At 32.9% G+C, this 22252-nt stretch overlaps 1 protein-coding gene across 1 annotated transcript in view; it reads right to left on the bottom strand.

Moving 5' to 3' along the window:
• LOC108399254 (bifunctional heparan sulfate N-deacetylase/N-sulfotransferase 4) overlaps positions 1–22252 on the bottom strand; it is a 300861-nt gene that overhangs the window by 252546 nt on the left and 26063 nt on the right. The window contains exon 2 of the mRNA XM_037001117.2: positions 17351–18573. Within this exon, the coding sequence (XP_036857012.2) occupies positions 17351–18328 (978 nt within the window). The 5' untranslated portion in view covers positions 18329–18573. The remainder of the gene's footprint in view (positions 1–17350; positions 18574–22252) is intronic.

Below are 22252 nucleotides of genomic sequence, written 5' to 3'. Positions count from 1 at the left end.
CCATGGTAAGGTATTTGATCTTTCAGGTCCTGTTTTCCAAAGTAGGAAACAATTCTTTTGTTTTTTCTTAAATTTTATTACTTTGCCCTGAGATTTTAAAACAGAGCTTAGCTTTATCGCCTCCCACTTATCTCACCCAGATTTTTTTTTACAGTTAAAGACATTGAAATCAAAATTGTTTTTTTTATAACAGAACAGAAAGCTTTGAACTGATTTCTCCTTCCTTAAGGTAAGTGCAACACTGTTTGAAGGTAGCATTTTCGGAACCTGTTTCAATTTCAAGACTTCTTTCATTTCCCTTTTTTCAGTAGTAATGTTACAAAGTGAAATTGTACTCCACAGGAACTTCAAAATTCTTTTAAAATTAGAGCAGTAAGAAAGATTTAGAATTAAATTATATAAACTTACAGGTAACAAAATTAATTGTGCTTTATTTTTCAAAAAATGGTTTCAGAGAGTCAGAATCGAGTAGCTGACACTATGAAAAGTGTTCTGAAGTTGCGCGTGCATCCACACACACACACACACACACACACACACACACTCAAAATCAGACTTATTGACGTCAAGAACCAAGAGCTTATATTCTTTCTTGTTAGCATATAACACTGAATAGAAAAATATTAAGACCTTTCTTAGTGTAATGGAGTAACTGCAATAACAACTTCATTCCCAACAACAAAAACAGGACAAAGCAATCAACTGACTTACCCTGATTATAACAATAGGTAAAGTGAGAATTGATCATATTCAAAGTGAAGGATATTAACTTGCATATGAAGTGAGAAATAGAATTCTTAGGGAATAAACAAAAGTTGCATTTTTCCCCAGTGCTCATAGAACCACAACCACATACCTACAAACATGCATAGTATCTCACTTCCCGTGCTATTACCTTCATTAGGGAAGGGGTTTCATATGGCACAAATATGAACATATTTGTATGTAATATTTACAATGAGAATAACAAAGAGATACATTTTGGCTTTCTAGTGAGCTGAGAATAAATACAGATGTGCATAGACCAAGGACAGCTATAGAAAAATATCAAAGGTATAGACAACATTATTAAGCTATAGAATTCAATGATTTTTCTTTATCAAAGTCTTCTAAATAAATTTTTGTACAGACTATCTCTCTTCTTACCCACTTTTCCAATGTATCACTACCTTGTTTCTCATCCACATTTCTTTCTTTAAAGAAGTACATTCATGCAGTTATTCCACTCTCTACTAATCCCCCCAAATCAGTCACAGCCATTTAAAAATGTCCTAATATTTTTAAATAAGTAGTAATTAAGTATAACAAATTCTACAAAGACACATGAAGGAGAATTACAAGAAATTTTAAAACTGAAAATAGTGTTCCTGGAATTCACCAAATTACCAGGTTAGCTCTCTCTAAAACTTCAATAGGAGCTACTTGGCATATTTTATCTTGAGAGTTACTCCCACTAAATCTCTACAATCCTGTTATTTCCAATATTGCCTCTTCTGTTTCCTCTGATGTTCCCCCCTTTACCTTCCTCATACTTCCCATCTGAAATTTCCTTCTTTATTGCTTATATTCTATGTAGTAAGTGACAAACATAATATGGTACCAAATTAGTGGATATTTTTGTACACAAATCATTCCAATGGAATTCATTTATACTCCAGAGTAATGCTACATGGTTATTAATTAATGTCATCCTACTTCATTCTGCAAAACTTTCTTAGTCTTTTCTTCGTTTGTGTAATTTGGAAAAAGAAAAAAAGCCCAAGTATTGGTCTTAAGATGAACAATTTTCAGCAGGGATACTCTTACATGTCAGTTTGGTAAAACTTTTTGAAAGAGAGAGCAATTTACTGTATTAATGTAAATTACTATAACTTGTGTTTCATAGGAAAATACAAAATGCATTTGTTACTTTGAGATGTCAAGGTAGTCGTCTTTAACTATCATAAATGCTTTACTTGCAATACATGAACTATTAATGACAGAAATTTAAAAGCAAAATTTAAATTTAAAATAGTTTTGCATACAGGAACTAAAACTTCATTTAAAATACTCAAATAGGATAGGAATATTCAAAACATATTGTATAGTTTAAAATTTATGTCTAGAATGTGGGGAATAATATGCAGCAAACTGTGAGGGCCCATCTTACATATGTATCAAATATTGTTTGGGGGGTATATATCTGGGAGTATATGTAATAAAGGATAATGCTTCCTTGTAGTAGCAATATTTCATATAAACATTTCTATATGCACACACAAGATGTCACTTTTTCTTTGACTGCAAGTCCACTGTAGCATTTGTAAGAGTAAGAATTCCTTAAAATAAAGTTTTTGTGATATGACTGCTCTTGCACTGTTCACCATGTAAGAACTTATTCACTGTTAGAACTTGTTCACCATGTAAGAACTTGTTCGTTATGCTTCAGAAGATTGGAGACTGTTGAGAATTAGGCTTGGGGTTGATGAATGACTGTGCGTTGAGTCCCCTATACAGAATTTTATTGTTGTTAACAACCATTTGATCAATAAATATGAGAGATGCCCTCTCAAAAAAAAAAAGAATTCCTTAAAATAATTAAACAGGTGAGGCAAACTATAACACAAAAATAAAATAAGGAAATCTCATTCTTTAAATTATTATTTGAAAGTGATTTGTAACTGAGTGTATTGAAATAAGATTTTGTAATATGGCACTATAATTAAGAACATGTGGAAGTTGTAACTATTCTACTTCTCTGTGAAATGATACTAATGTTGGGAAAATAATAGCAAGTATGAAAAAGCCTATGGAACTTTTTTACATATTTCATTTTATATATGACATGTTTATTGTGTGTAGTGACTTATTCTGGAATATTAAACTGAATAGAAGATGATAAAATAAAAATGAGCATTGGAAAGTCATTTATTTATTTAGTTCAAATCCCTTTGCAAAATTAATTGCAAAATAATTAAGCATTGCACATTAGTACTATATATAGATAGATAGATTGTTTTAAGAAAAGTTAGATTATTCAAGGATATTTTCCTAGATATGTAGGCTCTGTTCATACATTCTTAAGAAGGCAAAGTTTCTGTTTCTTTTTAACATATTTATTTGGCACTTTGTTCATTGCAACCTTCCTCTAGGTATGACTCAGTCTTAAAAAGAAAGATGTAGCAGATCATGTGGTATAAATCTCCTAACATTATGGATATCAATTATCTATTACAAAATATCATTTGTAAGATTTATTTGCAAGCAAATAAAAGAGCACCTGCATTTTAGTTCATCTGTAATATGTTCAGGTTTTAAACCAATAGAAAGGGTGTTGACAAATTGGATTTTTCAATTATGTATCTTTAGAAATTCCAAGAGAACTTTGCTTTACAGCTATAAAACTTGTTTTCATATAAATACTGTATTTTTACACATATTTTCTATAAACTCTTCATTTCATTGTCTTGGATTAGAATTTCTTTATTTTATTACCATAATATTTGACTGTTGTATATTTTAAGTTCAAACAATGACTATTAAAAGTGCTTAAATTACAGCATAGAGAAAACAGTATGGAGGTTCCTGAAAGAAAATAAAAACAGATCTCTACATGATCCAGCAATCCCACTTTTGATTATCCAAAGGAATTGAAATCTGGAGTTTGTAGATATACCTGTCCTCCCATATTTACTGCAGCATTACTCACAACAGCCAAGATAAGAAAACAGCCTAAGTGTCCATCAAGGATGAATAGAAAAAGAGAATACACACATACAATGGAACATTATTCAGTCTTAAAAAAGAAGGACATCCTGCCATTTGTGACAACATGAATGAAACTGGAGGATATTTTGTTAAGTGAAATAAGTCAGACCCAGAAACACAAATACTGTGTGATTTCACTTACATGTGCAGAATGGTGGTTGCCAGGGGCTGAGGGGAAAGGGAAATGGGGAGGTGATAAGTCAAAGGGTACAAAGTTTCAGTTATACAAGATAAATAAATTCTGGAGATTCATTATATGGCATAGTGCTTATACCAAATAATACTGTAATTTATACTTAAAATTTGCTAAGAGAGTAGATACATTATGTTGTGTTTTTACTAACCGCAATGCTGACATTAGCACTAACACTGATACTGCTAATGATAACAATAACACAAGAAGTGAGAGGAAACATTGGCAGGTTATGGATATGTTTATATCCTTTACAGTGGTTATGATTTCACAGGTGTATACTTATACCCAAACTCATTAAACTGTATATACTAAATATTTTTATATAGCCCTATACATGCCAGTCATATCTCAATCAAGTGGTTAAGACATATAAATATCACTCATGCCTTGACATTAGCAAATGTTGAATAAATAACTGAAAGTTTTAAATATGGGTAACAAACTTCAGAAACTATTTTTATTTTTGTGTTCTAATCTTTAAATAGGTAGATTTTTTTTAATTTAAAAGTATGTGGTATAATTTGGTGCATTCCTAATTTACAATATGCATTTGTAATCACACTGAATGGATCATGAAAGTGACATTTAATATATCTCCCACACCTTTATTATAAACGATTGTAAGAAGTATTTGTTTTATATAGTAGTATCTTTCTGATGAGCAAATATGTTTTTTGCTGGCTTACTTTTCAACATGAGAGGGTTAAACACTTAATGCTGACAACTTTTAGATTCTATCATGTGAACTTATATTAGGTAATTAGGTAAGTAAATTAAGATCAATGATCTTAGTTTAAACAAAATCAGTTTAAATTACTGTATTTCATACAATGTAAGAACATATCAATTAAGACATACTCCAATGACTTTGAGATGCTAAAATGTGAAACTAAATGTGAATCTTAGAATCAGTGAAATACTTTAACAAAGTTTTGAGAAAAAAGGAATCTTTTTTTCTGTACTCTCTATTTTAAAGTAGATTAAGTTTTTATGAAATATCACACACTTTTTCTTAGTGTTATTCTGTTAAATCATGCAATCTTCATGGAAACCTGTTATATATGTATTATTTTAGATCTCACTGTACAAATGAGGAAGTGTGGCACATAAGATTAAGTAACTTGCACAACATTACAGTTAATGACTGGTACAGCCAGGACTTAATCCTTTCTTCAAAACTTAAGTTTTTAGGTATTATTTTCACCTCCCAAAGATCATGGTCCTTTTTCCTACCCAAATCAATATTCCTTCAGTGAAATAAGAGGCAGAATTTTAAGACTGAGATAGAGTATCTTCCTGTCATTCAGCTTCTATGCCAAGAAAAGAACTAATTCTGTGTTTTGCAAGGAAAAAGACAATCATCCCTAAAAGCGACTATTTTAAATTTTGCTTCCATTGCTGCTTTTGAAACATCAGCTGTCAGTCTATTTTTCTGCAGGAGGAGTTATTGGTCTTGTGTTATTTTATGTTATTATAATGTATCAAGACAGTATTTATTTTTGTTTTATTCTGTTGCAGACATTTTGGGAGGAGACTTTCTATATTGGAGAATTGTCATTCATTGATTTTATTTTGTTTTGTTTTGAAAAAGGTACAGCTATTATCTTTTGAATACTGCATCTCTCTTATCTTCTCGGGAGATTTGATTAGATTAACTAGTTTAAAAAGATTGTAAAACTATATTAAAAAATACCCAAAACATGGATTTATATTCTATCACCACAGATAAAACTATATCCATAGGACACAGAAAGGCTGGCAGTGAAAAGATGTAAAGTGATTTAGCAGGCAAAACTACTAAAGTGGAAGTATAATAGTATTAAGCAAAAGAAAATGTTAGTGAAAAAGCATATCAGATATGATATATGTCTTTTTATAATGATAATAATAAAGATTTTAATTGATCAGGAAGATTCAATAATTCTAAATATCTAAGACCCCTAGAAGCTTTATAATATATACATCACAAACTGAAAGCATTAGTAAAAATACTAGAAAATTTACTGTAGTCAATGGAGATGCAGACATACCTATCACAGGTCATAAAATATCACAGATCAGCAGACTAAAATTTAGAAAGGATACAAAGGATTTGAGCAACACAATTAATGATTATGAGCAAAGGTGATAACTAGATCTGTGAACCCACAAAATGGAGAAGATACATACTTGTCAAGCACACATGTATGAGGAAACTGAAAGAAAACAAATACTATATTGTTGTATAATCCAACTCCTGATGTAAATAAGCAAAGCTTGAATATGCAGATCATGTTGAATGAGAAATCAGTTTTAAAGAGACACTTAAAACACCTCATATATTAGGAAAATTTGAGAACAAACTCATGATTGGTTGAAAGGTAAAAAAATGATAAGAATTAGACAAAACTGAAAGATAATAACTACACCATGTTAAAAACTATGTGCAGTTATTTAAATTATAACTTTGAACTATGTGGCTCTACATGCAATATTAGATTAGGAAAAAAAGGTGACACTTAATGAGATAGGAATTTTAAGAAGGCAGGAAGAGAACATCAAACTAAAGTAAAAATTTAGAAGGAAAGACCTGTACAAAGGTCAAAGCAAACACTGAAGCAGAAAAAAAAGCATAATAGAGAGAATTAAAAAAAGGGAAAATAAAATGACCCAGTCTGTTAGATGGCTCAATCAAGAAAATGGAAGACAGTGAACAAAAATGAACAGTATTTGGTATGAACTGCTAGAGAGATTTAATTTATAACAAATGTCTACTGTGAATAACCTTAAACTAGATATTTTGAATTAATACAGCCAAAAAATTTCTTGAAGAATACAAATTATAAAATAACTCAAGGTATTTTAGAAGGGAGGAATATATGATACTCATTTAAAATTACTTTATTCTATCCCAAAAAGAAATTTTCAGGCTCAGATCACTTTAGAGGATATTTGAATAATGATAAGGACAGCATTACACAAACTTCTTGAGAAAGACATGACAAACCATACATACAAAAAAAGCCCACAAACAAGGTATTAAAAATATTGATATGTTTTACTACAATAAAAATTAAATATTTTTATCAATAAATAACACAATTAAAAGTAGTGAAAATATGTACAGTATACCAGAAGATATTTGCAAAGATACCAAGGGATGAATTCAGACAACAAAAAGAAATAAAAATCTATATAAAAACAAAATTGAAAATTAGAATGAATAAATGACACACAGGCTTTGAAAAATATATGAAAAATTAGAGGGGAGGAATAAATATGTAGGGCACAGAGGATTTTTAGCACAGTGGAAGTATTCTGTTCAATAGCATTGTGATGAATACATGCCATTATACATTTGTCCAAATTCATAGAATGTACAACACCAAGAGTGAACCTTAATGTAAACTGTGGACTTTGGATGATTATGACCTGTCAATAACATAGGTTCATCATCTGTAACAAATGTATCATTCTGGTGGGGGAATGTTGTTAATTGGGGAAAGTGTGCTTGTATGAAGGCAGTGGATATATGGAAAATCTCTGTACCTTCCTCTCTATTTTGTTGTGTACCAAGAGCTGTTATAAAAAATTAAAGTCATAATTTAAAAAATACTGTGATAAAATTAAAAAATGTGGGAGAACTGTTCCAGGTTAAAATAAGGAGATTGACAAATAATTATGAGAGAACACTATGAAAAATTATATGGTAACAAACTGGATAACCTAGAAGAAACAGACAACTGTCTAGAAAAATACAACTTTCCAAGGCTGACTCAGGAAGAAACAGAAAATCTGAATAGAATGATTATGAGCAATGAAATTGAATTGCTAATCAAAAAACAACCTAAGAAGAAAGTCCTGGACCAGATGGTTCCACTGCTGAATTTTATCAAACATTTAGTGAAGATCTAATACCCATCCTCCTTAAAGTTTTCAAAAAAATAGAAGGGGAGAGAATACTCCCAAACTCATTCTATGAGGCCAACATCACTCTAATGCCAAAACCAGGCAAAGACCTCACCAAAAAAGAAAATTACAGACCAATATCCCTGATGAACATAGATGCAAAAATATTCAACAAAATATTAGCAAACTGAATTAAAAAATATATCAAAAAGATCATCCATCATGATCAGGTGCAATTCATCCAAAAGATGCAGGGATGGTACAACATTCGAAAATCCATGAACATCATCTACCACATCAACAAAAAGGACAAAAACCATATGATCATCACCACAGATGCTGAAAAAGCTTTTGATAAAATTCAACATCCATTAATGATAAAAACTCTCAACAAAATGGGTATAGAGGGCAAGTACCTCAACATAATAAAGGCCATATATGACAAACCCACAGCCAGCATCATACTTAACAGCAAGAAGCTGAAAGATTTTCCTTTAAGATTGGGAACAAGACAAGGATGCCCACTCTCCGCACATTTATTCAACATAGTTCTGGAGGTCCTAGCCATGGCAATCAGACAACACAAAGAAATAAAAGGCATCCAGATTGGCAAGGAAGAAGTCAAACTGTCCTTGTTTGCAGATAACATGATACTGTACATAAAAAAAACCCTAAAGAGTCCACTCCAAAACTACTAGAACTAATATCTGAATTCAGCAAAGTTGGAGGATACAAAACTAATACACAGAAATCTGTTGCATTCCTATGCACTAACGATGAACTAGCAGAAAGAGAAATTGGGAAAAAAATTCCATTCACAATTGCATCAAAAAGAATAAAATACCCAGGAATAAGCCTTACCAAGGAAGTGAAAGAACTTTACTCTGAAAACTACAAGACACTCATGAGGGATATTAAAGAGGATACCAATAAATGGAAACACATTCCATGCTCATGGATAGTAAGAATTAATATTATCAAAATGACCATCCTGCCTAAACAATCTACAGATTCAATACAACCCTTATCAAAATACCAACAGCTTTCTTCAACAAAACAGAGCAAATAGTTCTAAAATTTATATGGAACCACAAAAGACCCCAAATAGCCAAAGCAATTCTGAGAAGGAAGAATAAAGCAGGGGGGATCTCACTTCCAAACTTCAAGCTGTACTACAAAGCCACAGTAATCAAGACAATTTGGTACTGGCACAAGAACACACACAAAGACCAGTGGAACAGAACAGAGAATCCAGATATAAACCCAAGCATATATGGTTAATTAATATACAATATAAGAGCCATGGATATACAATGGGGGAAATGACAGCCTCTTCAACTGCTGGTGTTGGCAAAACTAGACAGCTACATGCAAGAGAATGAAAGTGGATTATTGTTTAACCCCATACACAAAAGTAAACTCGAAATGGATCAAACACCTGAATGTAAGTCATGAAATGAAAAAATTCTTAGAAGAAACCATAGTCAAAAATCTCTTGAATATAAACATGAGCAACTTTTTTCTGAAGACATCTCCTCAGGCAAGGAAAACAAAATAACAAATGAACAAATGGGACTACATCATGCTAAAAAGCTTCTGTACAGCAAAGGACACTATCAGCAGAACAAAAACGCATCCTACAGTATGGGAGAATATATTCACAAATGACATGTCCAATAAGGGGTTGACATCCAAAATATATAAAGAGCTCATGCACCTCAACAAACAAAAAGCAAATAATCCAATTAAAAAATGGGCAGAGGATCTGAACAGACAATTCTCCAAAGATGAAATTCAGATGGTCAGCAGGCACATGAAAAGATGCTCCACATCTCTAATTATCAGGGAAATGCAAATTAAAACCACAATGAGATATCACCTCATGCCAGTTAGGATGGCCAACATAGAAAAGAAGAGGAACAACAAATGCTGGCAAGGATGAGGAGAAAGGGTAATCCTCCTACACTGCTGGTGGGAATGTAAATTAGTTCAAACATTGTAGAAAGCAGTATGGAGGTTCCTCAAAAAGCTAAAAATAGAAATACCATTTGACCCAGGAATTCCACTTCTAGGAATTTACCCTAAGAATGCAGTTTCCCAGTCTCAGAAAGTCATATGCACCCCTATGTTTATTGCAGCAATATTTACAATAGTCAAGAAATGGAAGCAACCTAAGTGTCCATCAGCAGATGAATGGATAAAGAAGATGTGGTGTATATACGCAATGGAGTATTATCAGCCATAAGAGGAAAACAAACCCTACCATTTGCAACAACATGGATGGAGCTAGAGGGTATTATGCTCAGTGAAATAAGCCAAGTGGAGTAAAACAAGTACCAAATGATTTCACTCATCTGTGGAGCATAAGAACAAAGCAGAAACTGAAGGAATGAAACAGCAGCAGACTCACAGAACCCAAGAATGGTCTAACAGCTGTCGAAGGGAAAGGGACTGGGGTGGGGGAAAGGGAGGGAAGAGGGGAATAAGGGGCATTACGATTAGCACACATAATGTAGTGGGGGGGCATGGGGAAGGCAGTATAGCATGGAGAAGACAAAGTAGTGGTTCTATAGCATCTTACTATGCTGATGGACAGTGACTGTAATGGGGTATGTGGTGAGGGACTTGATAATGGGGGGAATCTAGTAACCACAATGTTGCTCATGTAATTGTATATTAATGATACCAAAAAAATAAAATAAAATAAAATAGAGAGATTGATTTGATAATGTAATCCTAATTTGACCTGAAAACAAAATAAGATATAAAGGATTTTTTGGCCAATTGGATAAATTTTAATACAGACTACAATAAAATATTGTACTTACGCTATTTTCTCAACTGTGATAATGTTATTATGACTACTGAGGGAGAATATCTTTTTCATAAGAAATCAGTACTGAGGTATTTACAGATGAAATGTTAAATTTTGCCATTTATTTTCTGAGCATGAAAAAGTAAAATGATTATGAAGTATAAGAAAAGTTATTCAATGTTATAGTCAGGAAAATTAAAATAATAACTCATATACAATTTTATACTCACCAAATAGCCAAAAATTTAAAAGCCTGACAATGCCGACATTGAAAAGAATAAACTACAAAGGAACTAAGTTTAGTGAACTAGAATTATAAGCATCAATGTGGATGAATCTAAGGAATATGAATAAAGGGAAAACAATTGCAGAGACTATGTATGGTAGCACTCAAAACTTAGGATGGAAAAAGCAATATGTAATTGGAAAGGTGGTGGTAATATATACCCTAAGCTAAGTGGGGAGTACAGAACTGTTTTGCCTATTATCATCCTGTAAATTATATTGCTTATATATACTCTTTAGAGTGTATGAAATGTTTCAAAATTATAATAATAAAGGAACATTATATCCCATCAGAGGAATTATTTGACTTTTTTTAAAACTGGTGGGTGGAAATTATCAACCAGCAAAGAGCTAGGCTAGAGAGCCAGGCTCAGCATAGACATGAAAAATTATGAGTTGAATGAAAATAAAATATGATGTCTATGACTGCTTTAATAGTTTGACCTATTATCTGAATAATAATAATAATGATATATTCTAGCTGCTTTAGGATTATATAACCAAGGTGTTTTTCTCCATGATAATTTAATTTATTTCAGAACATACTATATATTTCTACAGGGAGTTTAAAGGGAGCAAGTTTTTGTTTTGTCTTGCTTTTCTCTTTAGTCATTTTTTAGATATGAAACCATGTTGTGGTGTCTTTTGCTGATAATCTAACAAAAACATGATGGCCTTAGCTGAAGAGACTCATTATAATCTGAGCCAATAAACTGACTAATTAATTAATCACTATTTATATCATTATAGGAATGACAAAATATACAAAGCCAATCAGAAAATATCCCCATGAATACTGCCAGGGATTTTAAGGCATTAACTATGAGATTAAAGGACTCTAATCTGGGTTGCTTTTCTGCTTTGCTGGAACTTGGCAGCTTGGTTGCTTTTACTAAAATATTTTCTAACATTTTCTTTTTCCAATGGAGACAACTGGTACATCTTGAGTAACAAAGTGAGCTCATAGACTGTGTTCTTCTCCCGGTATATCAAGAGACGACTCTCTGCTCAGTATTATACAGCGTACTGACCAAAGTGAGCACTTATATTAGTGTTAGATCCATCACTATTTGACATTATTTTGAGTGCAAATGAATTCAGGGAATGTTTAATCTTAAGTTAAAATCTAATTTGTATATGAAAAGCTTTAAAAATTATTCTGAGCAGAAAATCCTAACTTGGCAACAAGTCTTGCTTTTAAATACTCTTTTTAAAGAAGTAAGAAAAATTTATTGGTACCCAGAAAAACAGGTTTAAATGAAAGTATGCCTCCAAAACCCTGGTTTCTAACAAAAATCAGATATGTTCACAATGACCACCGTCATCAAGAAAATAAACAGGTAAAAAACTAAATGAAATTCTCTCAGTAGAATATAATTTCTGGGCACAATAACTAAAAATGAGGATTTAGCTTCTTTGTTCTCTTGCTACTTAAACCATATACAACACTTCAAATTTCAGGAATGTTTATGACATAGAGTCTTTTGGTGCACCCCTTTCATGTGAGGAGGGGGTCATATTGCAATCCTTGTTAATGAAGGGGTCATAAATAAGAAAGAAAATAGAATTCAAAATGCCAAATTTCAGATGAACGATTGTGTTTTCCCTGTTGCAGAAACAGTGTTGTTCTCTAAGCACTCCTTTTATTTCTCTGAGGACTGCCAGTACTTACTGAGGTTTCAGGCTTTATTCTTTACAACCAATGAGAGGCTGTTGAGATGGCTACTGTCTTGGTACATGGAATAATTTTCCTCTTTATGAAACTAACTTGTCATAAATTTCAGTTTGTTACAGGATATCCAAAATTACGAATTCAACCTGTTTTCCTTCTTTGATTCATTTCCATTTAGTAAACATGACTAAGATTACAGTTATTAAGCTTAATGATTTCTAAATCTACACTGCCCCCTCTGAAGATGTCCAAAAAATCTGGATTTACCTTTTCAAATGTTTACATCTGGATGTCCCACATTCTCCATGAGACTTCAAACCAGACTCCTCACGTTCCCAGCACCTTTTCCTCTGCCGGAGCCCGCCTATGTTAACGGACACACCCATGCTTAAAACTATGATGCCACCACATCTCCCTCTTCTTCTCTGCTCCTTCACTGACTATGTGCCCAAGTCCTGCCAACTCTACTTCCCCATGGGCTCTCCCAATCTCCCCTTCCATCCTGACTGCCACTGAGCCAAGTCGAGCCTATCTTATAGCCAGGCTCTGTTTGGCAGCTTCCCGCTCCTTACCACATTCAGGGCTCACCATAACACTGTGTTGGGTTGCTTTACATGGGTGGTGCCGATGTGAAATATGAGATTGTAGACATTAATACACATGTTACAGGTTAACTTGTAAGTGTTGGCAGAGAGGCTGAAACTCAAACCTAAGCCACTGTATTCTAAAAATCTTAGACTTACAAGACAACAGTTTGGGTTTGTTCATTTCTCTGCCACTTATAAGCTAGACGAGTATCTGAATATTGTTAAGTCTCATTTTCTTCATTCAGAAAATGTACAAAATATTTTCTCTTAGTTTTGCTATGAATATTACACAATGTACTGCTTGTTAATGACTAGTACAGTGCTTAGGATATATTTATATGTTAAATACTATTTAAAATAAATATTGTTATGCCTATATTGGTCTTTAACAAGTCTCCTCAAAAATATATTCCTAGTTGAAACAACATTTTTATTCAGTTCCAGCTCTGACCATGTCACTATCTGGCTGAAAATCTCCACCGACTAATATGGCACCTTCTGTCAACAGATGCTATATTATGGCCCAAACCAACATCTTCACATTGAGTGCCACTACTATTTATTATTTACTTTATTATACAGCCAACATAGGCAATTTACCATTCCTAAAAATGTCTTGGTATTTTCAGCTAAATCTTATTGTGGGCAGATCTGCTGGCCCAAAATATTCTTCCCTGTCTTAGTTTACTAGTGTTCTGCCAAATCACCACAAAGGACTCAAATGCCATTTCTTCCATTAAATTTTCCTAATTCCTAGAGCTGGATCATCTAGGACCTTAAAATATGAAGTTTGGATTTATTGAGCAAATAATGTTTTAAATACAGTCTTATATATAGTAGATATATAGTAGATAGAGTTTAATGAATAAATAGATGAATTTTCTCAAGAAATGTAGAGAGCTATAAAAATGCTAGTAGTGATGTTTTGTTGCCAAAAGGGAGAATAATGACAGGTCACAGAACTGATTAAAACACCAAAATTATTGGTAGCATCAATAATAAATCTGATATTATTGCCCATGTGGAAGCTTACATTCACCATGTCCATGTTTTTCACAACCCTCTTTGGGAAAGAACATTTATTCTGTATTAGGGAAACTATGGAAAGAGAACATATGATTTTCATTCTACTAAACTTCTATGACTATACTAAGTGTTCAAACCAAGAATGCAGCATTGTCTATAGAAATCAGTCTAATATTCTGCAAAAAGACTTTTAAAATTAAATTTTTAGTAATCAGGATGGCCCTTTACTATTTTTGCTTTCCCTAAAAATGCAGTACTGCTCAACTGATAACACTTTTGGAATGACATTACAAACATGTAATTAAAGCCATTATGAAAATGAGAGTTTCTTTCAAAAACAGGAAAGAATATGACCAAGTGTATAAGATATAACTAGTTAGGCATAGCCTGAGGTCATCTTGCTAACAGCTTTAGATGTATAGGACTACTTTGTGATTGCCTTGAGGACACACAGGAATATTACCAGGTCAAAACAAAACCGTATTTTCTGACTTCACTGATACCTAATATTTCACAGTCTTTCAAAATATACTAAGTTTCTAGGAGCTTATATACATGAGTAATGTTCTCTCACATCTTGGGTTTCTAGATATAAATGTTATTTTGGTAACAACTGGATAACAATCACTACAACTGCCTGAGCTTAATTTTGCTTGTCTTGGAAATAGACATTTAATTTCTCTCAGTGCCTTTGGTTAAAGTTGGGGCATGATAACACAAGAAAAGATAAGCAAAGTTCTAAAAGGATCCATATTTATGTACCATAAGTCTGGTAGAACCATGAAGTGGAAAGAACATGGGTTTTACAAATTCATTTTTAAAAACTTGTGTTGTTTTCACTGCATCAAATGCTGCACCTTAAAAAATGTTAATTCATTTGCAGTATGATCTCAAAGCTTCATCTCAAAATAGGAAAATGGGCTCAAATTAAAATATGCTAATATACTGTTGTTAATAGAGTGAGGTGGTGCTATGGATAAAGTTATGTTTCAATTTGTTGTTAAGAGCTCCCGACTATACACTTCAGGTCTAATTGTGGGAGTGGCCCAGGGACAGTCCAACCATAACCAAAAATTTTCAACCATGAAACTCCAGTTTTGTTTGACCCTCAATTTATTCTGTTGAGGAACAGAATAACCCTATTCTTTAATTCAGAATAATACATAAAAATGACAGAGGCTATGTAGTACCCTTGCTCAAAAAAATTAGGGAAGAGTTTGAGGAGGAATGGGTTTCTCATCTACTAGCACATAATAATATGTTACACCACTGGAAAAAAACATGAGGATGAACATGGGAGTATCCAGAGTTTACCTACACATAATTTAAGATTCTTTTCCACAAAATCATATTTATCCAAATAATAAAGTCAAAACAGAAATCAAATGCCAAAGTCTAGGACTAGAATTTTTATACATGCAAAACAATATTTCCTATTGACCTATAAGTAATCCAAGAGGGTAACTCAGTGACAATCAAGTTTTTGATATTTTTTGCTTAAGAGCTCTGAGGAAGAACCAAAATCAACAAGAGGAAGGAAGGAAGGAATATTTTCTTCAAATTGACAATGTGTGTGTAGTATATGATTAATATGCATATGCACATACATACATGCACTATACATATTTATGTACACACATAACTTTCTGATTCTTTCCCTGTGACATTGCTAAATTTCAGTGTTCTATTACTCTGGGGTTATGTCACTTAAGAAATCATCAATGACCTTTGAGTATTATATGAATAGTGGTAATGTTTGTTTTTCTATTGAAAGTAAGTAAAATAGTTGAATTTCAGCTGGAACATTCTGTTAGAGTTACAAAGAACTTTTTCAATTTGTATAGTTTGTTAGAATGAAATTATGAAACCCTCTCCTTTTAGGGTTTCAGCACAAGAATCACTCTGAGAATATTATTTCATTTTAAGTTCATGATTTTGTAATGAAATGAAAACTAGAATTTGTATTAATTATAAGAATAGTAAATACAAAAAATAAGGAAAAAAGAGAAACACCTAGACAGAACTCAAGATAAATCCCTTTAAAACAATCCCAAAATGAAATATTTGGGTCCTAGTCAGTGATGCATCATTCACTTGTTCACATGTTCTTTGGAGATTTTTAAAAAGTGAACTTATCTCACTAGTTTCAATCATGTTTTATTGTAGTGGTCATAAGGTTCTACAATGGGGAAAAAACTGTCATTTTGAAGCAGGATCAAGGTTTCATTTTTGGAGCATAAAAAGCATAATACAGCAGAAGTACAGAAAAGATGACATGAACTTAATCTTTGGTTCCTTTATAATTCTAAGTTATGTCCTTTCATTTTTGTTTATACATTTGCTAAATTTATTTGCCCACAGAATGAATTTAGTTAAGTATAGGACAAATAGGCACAAGTGAGAATGTTGAATCGAGATGAAAAATTAGGGAATTATTCTCAGCATTACCTGCTTCCCTTAGTGTAATAAATTTACCTCTATTTTAAATCTAATAGCAATCATAGAGTGAATTTGTTTGCAGTCCATTTGATCAGAACCTAGAAGTGCTACCAGTAACACTGCTGTATTCCCAAAACAATATGATAAATTAATATTAGAGATAGTGATGGTCTAGTAGAAAACACACTCCCTCTAAAGCTATTTTTTCATTCATATCCATATTTTCAAGCATATGAACACTTCATGTAAGCAAATGCTGTGCTTACTCGAGGTTATAGAAAGGATTTAGATTATTTCAACTTGTATTTCAATCGCCATTGTCAAACCCAAGTAGGGCAGGAGAAGCAGTCTAGGGATAGAGTTCTATGACTATATTAGTCTCACTGCTACACACATGTACTAGAATAAAGGAGGCAGTAATATGGGTTTTCAGCTAGGATGTTGGTAAGGCCTAAGAGGCAAGGAGATTAAGTTCAAATATTCTTTGGGATATTTTAATTCTATCCTCCAAAGCATCTGGATTGCATGTTAGGAATGATTAAGACTTAGTCTAAAAAATGTTTTAAATTTCTATTTTATTTCAAACTATTACAGCTTAAAATTTTGATTAACTAGGAGTCTAAAATATTCAAATTGTATTTTATTAATACCACACAGTTTGTGAAATAAAAGTTGTTATTTATAAATATTCTTACCTTTACATCTTTGACATTCATCCTTGTTCCTTCCTTCCCAACAAAGATATCATCAATGTCCACAAGAATGTACCTGTCCAAGGACAATGTCAGCCTCTTCCCTGATAAGAAGGAGATGGCGTCTATGAAGATGAGCTTGTGTAGCCAAAAGTTTAAGTTGTTGCCGAAAAGAACTCGCTGAATTCCATCATGAAGCCCCAGATCCTGAATTACTGTCGCATAGAGTGGTTTACTGGACAAGGATGAAAGGGATTTTTCTGTCTGTAATTCAGTTAAAAGCACAGGCTGGTAGGTTGAATGATTGTATTGGAAAACCGTCCAGTCTTCCCCTGGAAGAGGGCCTTTCTCAACTTTGGGGGCTTTGGTAATATGTAGCACAGGTGACTGAGGGTTGATAAAACAGTCCTTTAGAGCTAGATTATTGAAAAGGTTTAATGGAAAGCCTTTTAATTGTGTGCTTGGTAAGCTGTTCTCATTGGCTTTATGAAAACCTATTATACTAACACTGTATTCTACACAGTATTTTTCTAAAAGCTCTCGATTCCATGAGTCCATGCTGACATACTTTAGAATATTTTCATAAATAACTAAAATATATTTTCCTTTGCCACTGTCTGTAAGAGGAGGTATGTCCCCCTTGCCGGGAGCAATAACCATGTGGTACTGAAATCGGCTGGATTCCAAGATAGCTACAATATCTTGACCGAGTTGAGAGTATTGGCTCTCCACAAATAAGAGGACAGTAGGATCAGTTTTGGATGTGTCGATAGGTTTAACTGTTTTCAGCTCCATTGACCGATAAGGTAGAATTTTTATGCCAGCACATTCTGCTTCTGCAGTGGTTTCAATAAGAGTCATTTCCTGTTTATAGCCAGAGTAGAGGAAATAGGCAGAAATGACAATGCTCACCAAACAAAAGGTAGCTAAGAGAACAATCAGTGTTCGAAAACTTCTCCGAAGCTTCACAGTAAGATTCATTTTTTAAAATACTGCTTTGGATGTTTTCTCCAATTTCTTTTCCTAAAGTGCCATAGTGAATAAAGTATGAGATGGTGCAAATACCACTTCCCAAAAGTTCATGTAACCATTGCAAAACATGTAAACTGTTTGAAGGGATCACGAGCAAGTTAAAACTGGAAGGCAAAGGGCCAGGAGAATAAAAGTTGCAGAGATTTTGAGTATGTCCAATACCAGAGATTGTTGCAGAATCCTTTAAACATTATCTGTAAAAGAGGAGAAATGTAATGACTAAGACAAAAATAGAAATAGAAATTAAAATAGAAATATTTATGTGTATGCACACACACACACACACACACACTTTTATATAAGAAATATTTAGATCAAATTTTAGTATGTTAATATGCTAATACATTAATTGCCTGATGTTCACAGTTAAGTTTTACTACTAGGAGTAGATTTTTTCCATATTCTAGAGAATACACATTCCTATTTGATTTTGCCACTGTATATATGTATATATACATATATGTACATAACACATAATAAGATCATTTTTCAAACTTAAAAAAAAAAACAGGTAAGAGAGAAAGCTTCAGTGTATAAAGTTAATTACTTCAAAGATTGTTTCTCCAGGGCTGGTAAACCCTATGTACATTTTGAATTAGAAAATCAGGTATTTGCGTGGGGCTTGGAGCAATGAGTCTTAAACAGCAATCTGTTTAAGAGGCTAAAGTGCCAACCTGAGGGAATGATTTTGTCTTGAGTAGACAGTAGTTGGAGGTTTTTCTCTTTAATAACATATCATTTTATGAAGTCACAGGGAAACAGTTGGGCCTGTTTAGCATAACAGCCAAAAATAAAGACAGGATTTCTCCTTCTCCATTCTAAGAAGCAAAGTGAGAGAGAAACTATGGGACAAAGAATGAAATGGGACTAATCATGCTCAGATCCCTCTAGTGAAATAGAGGCCAGGAAGCCTAGATGGGAAGAAAGCCTTGACATGTTCTTCTTAAAGCACTTCTCTAAATTTTGCCTACTCCTATAATAAGAATTAAAATTTAGTTTTCTTTCATTAATTTTTATCCAACAAACATTCCATTTCTCTGTCACTTCTTTAGTTCAAAAGAAAAAGAATGTAGACAGCCCTTAAAAAATTTTTCCAAACTACTTCACCATGGCTAGAAATAATTTCCCATTATTATTAGATGATTTCATTTGCATGGATGACTCTTATTTTTAGTGAATTGCTTTTTATGCAAATATTCTCCATTCCCCTCAAAACTGTGTTAGACCATTGTGGAATTTTCCACTTCCCTGCTTGCCAAGTGTCCATAGTAAAGCAATCAAAAAGTTCATGCTTTCAGTCTGTGACACACATATTTCAAGGTGTGTATTATTAATATACTATATCTTAGAGAATCAAATTAGCATATTTTGCCATGTTAGAATAGAATATTCTATCACATTTTAAATAATTGATGGTTTCTGTATTTTATTTTCTTAATCTGAGGAATCTGAGTAATTAATGGCTATTATTGATTAAAATATTATTAAGTTACATAGTTCAGCATTATAATATTATGTTACTATTTCCATTTTATATTTTTATGTTCTGAAATACATTTTTCCTAGTTGGTAGTTTGAAATTAAACAATAAGATGACATTACATTTTTTTTTGTATCTTAGATTTTTGAGAAAAATACAACCTAAAAAGTCCACAATTAGAAATTAAAAAATTTCTACCAAATCTTTAATTCATCAGAGTCTAAATACATCAAGAGGCCTGCCATTTTCACCTGTGAAAGACAGTGAACCAATATGAAAAATCTCCCCAGTTATTTCACATTCCCTTTAAAGGAAAACTAATTCCCATGTGGGGGACTTACTAATACTGTGTTATTAAACATAATTCTATATGATAATTATTTCTTGTCCAAAAAGCTTTCAAGGGTTGCAAAATTATGTCCTCTTTAAACAAACAGAATTGTATTTTACTAAAAAGAAATAAAATACAGCAATAAATTGGCTTCAGTTTGGTGTAAAATATGTAAACCAATTATGCTCTACCCTCTACTTTTATGTATGTTTGAAAATTTTTATAAAGTAAAATTTTAAAATAAAGATTTAACTATATATGTGTGTGTGTGTGTGTGTGTGTATATATATATATATATATATATATAAATAAAATATTCAAAGATATTTGAAATTTGCCAAAGGGGATTATCCATTGGTGAACTTCTCTAGCTTATGTATTTGATTTAAAAACCCACTTAGGCAAACATGGAAACAGCTCCACTCCCACCCCTACCCTGCATCACTCCACAAGAGCAGAAATCTCTTTAAATCCACATACTTTGGGGGTTTGTTTAGTATGTTAAGAGTAAATTTAATCATGAATTTGAAAGGAACATGACAAGTACATGTTTCTAAGTGCTTGACAAGTAAATAACTTTGTTAAATCCTTAACCATTCTGCCATAAAAAATATGATTTTTATTTTTTAATATACAAAGGATGATATGTCAGTTATGCATATTAGAACAGCTCATCTTAATATGCAATATTGAAAAAGAAATAAAAAGGCATATGGGACTAGAATCTGCCAACCAAAAGAATAAATCAAATTTAAATGTGACATTTATTTAACAAATTAATATGTTCAGAGTTAGAAGAATGATAGATACATATTATCACCACTATAGATATGTGCATTGAATGTGTGTGTGTGTCTTTTAACCTTTGGAGTTATACTTTCAATTCAATCCCCCCATTTATCCTTCCCTAATAAAAATTAGCCAGTGAAAGTGAGGAAGTCTGAATAATAAAATATGGTATACCAAGGATGTTTACTTATGTCCTGTGCCTGAGATAAGCTAAGAGATGATAGGCATTGTTTGGGATGCTAAAGAAATGTAGTCTGTGGTTTGTAGATGTTGTCTGCATCTCTTATTGTGAAATAATATATGTATATATATATATATCTTTCCCTAGTTCTGACACAAAGATTCAAAGATTCTAAAACCCTCGTAATTTTCTAAGTAATAAAAACACTAAGACACTAAGAACATCTTTGACTCTGGTTCCTGAAACAGAGCTGCTGAATTCTGTGAATTTGCTGAGTGATAGCAGTGTTTTTTGTTCTAATGAGGCAACGCTTGGTGGTCTTCTGGATTAGGGCTGGGCAGGAGGAAGACTAAGTCCTGTTTAGAAGCTTGGAATTTTCAGTCCCACTCCTTAGCCTATGGGGAGGAGAGAAGGGCAGGAAATTGAGTTAATGATACGTCATACCTACATCGTGCCTACATGATGAAGCCTCCATAAAGATCCCAAAAGTATGTAGTTCGAAAAGCTTCCAGGTTGGTGAACATATCCACATACCAGGAGGATAATGCACAGAATAGACAATCCTGTGCTCAGGACCCCACCGTACCTCACCCTATGTATCTCTTTATGTGGCTGTTCATTGTTTATCCATCACTGTAAGTAGGTGTTTCCCTGAGTTATGTGAGCTTTTCTAGTAAACAACTGACTCCATGGGAACCTCTGTTTGTAGCAAAGCCAGACAGATTGTGGGTTACCCAGGGACCTATGAGTTTAGATTGGCATTTGAAGTGGTGCACAATCTCCAGGGTCTGAACACTTAACCTGTGGGGTCTGCACTAACTTCAGTTAACATTAGAACTGAATTGAACTGCAGGACACCCAGCTGGTATCACAAAGCATTGCTTGATGGAGGGAAAAAAATCCACATATGAATGTGGTAATAGTGTGAAAGTAAAGAAGGAAGAGAAGGAAAGTAGGTTTTTCATACCCTTATATAAGTGCTGTGATTTTAAAAAGAAAAAAAGGCAAGGAAGAGTGTAGGGGTAGGGACAACAATTTAAGAATCTTGGAAGGTCAAATAAGAAAATTGAGATCATTTTTATAAAGACATGT

The sequence above is a fragment of the Manis javanica genome, chromosome 5 (assembly GCF_040802235.1).
Source record: "Manis javanica isolate MJ-LG chromosome 5, MJ_LKY, whole genome shotgun sequence".
Lineage (NCBI taxonomy): Eukaryota > Metazoa > Chordata > Mammalia > Pholidota > Manidae > Manis > Manis javanica.
Note: the sequence above shows the minus strand (reverse complement) of the source record. Positions and strands in the feature narration are given on the sequence as shown.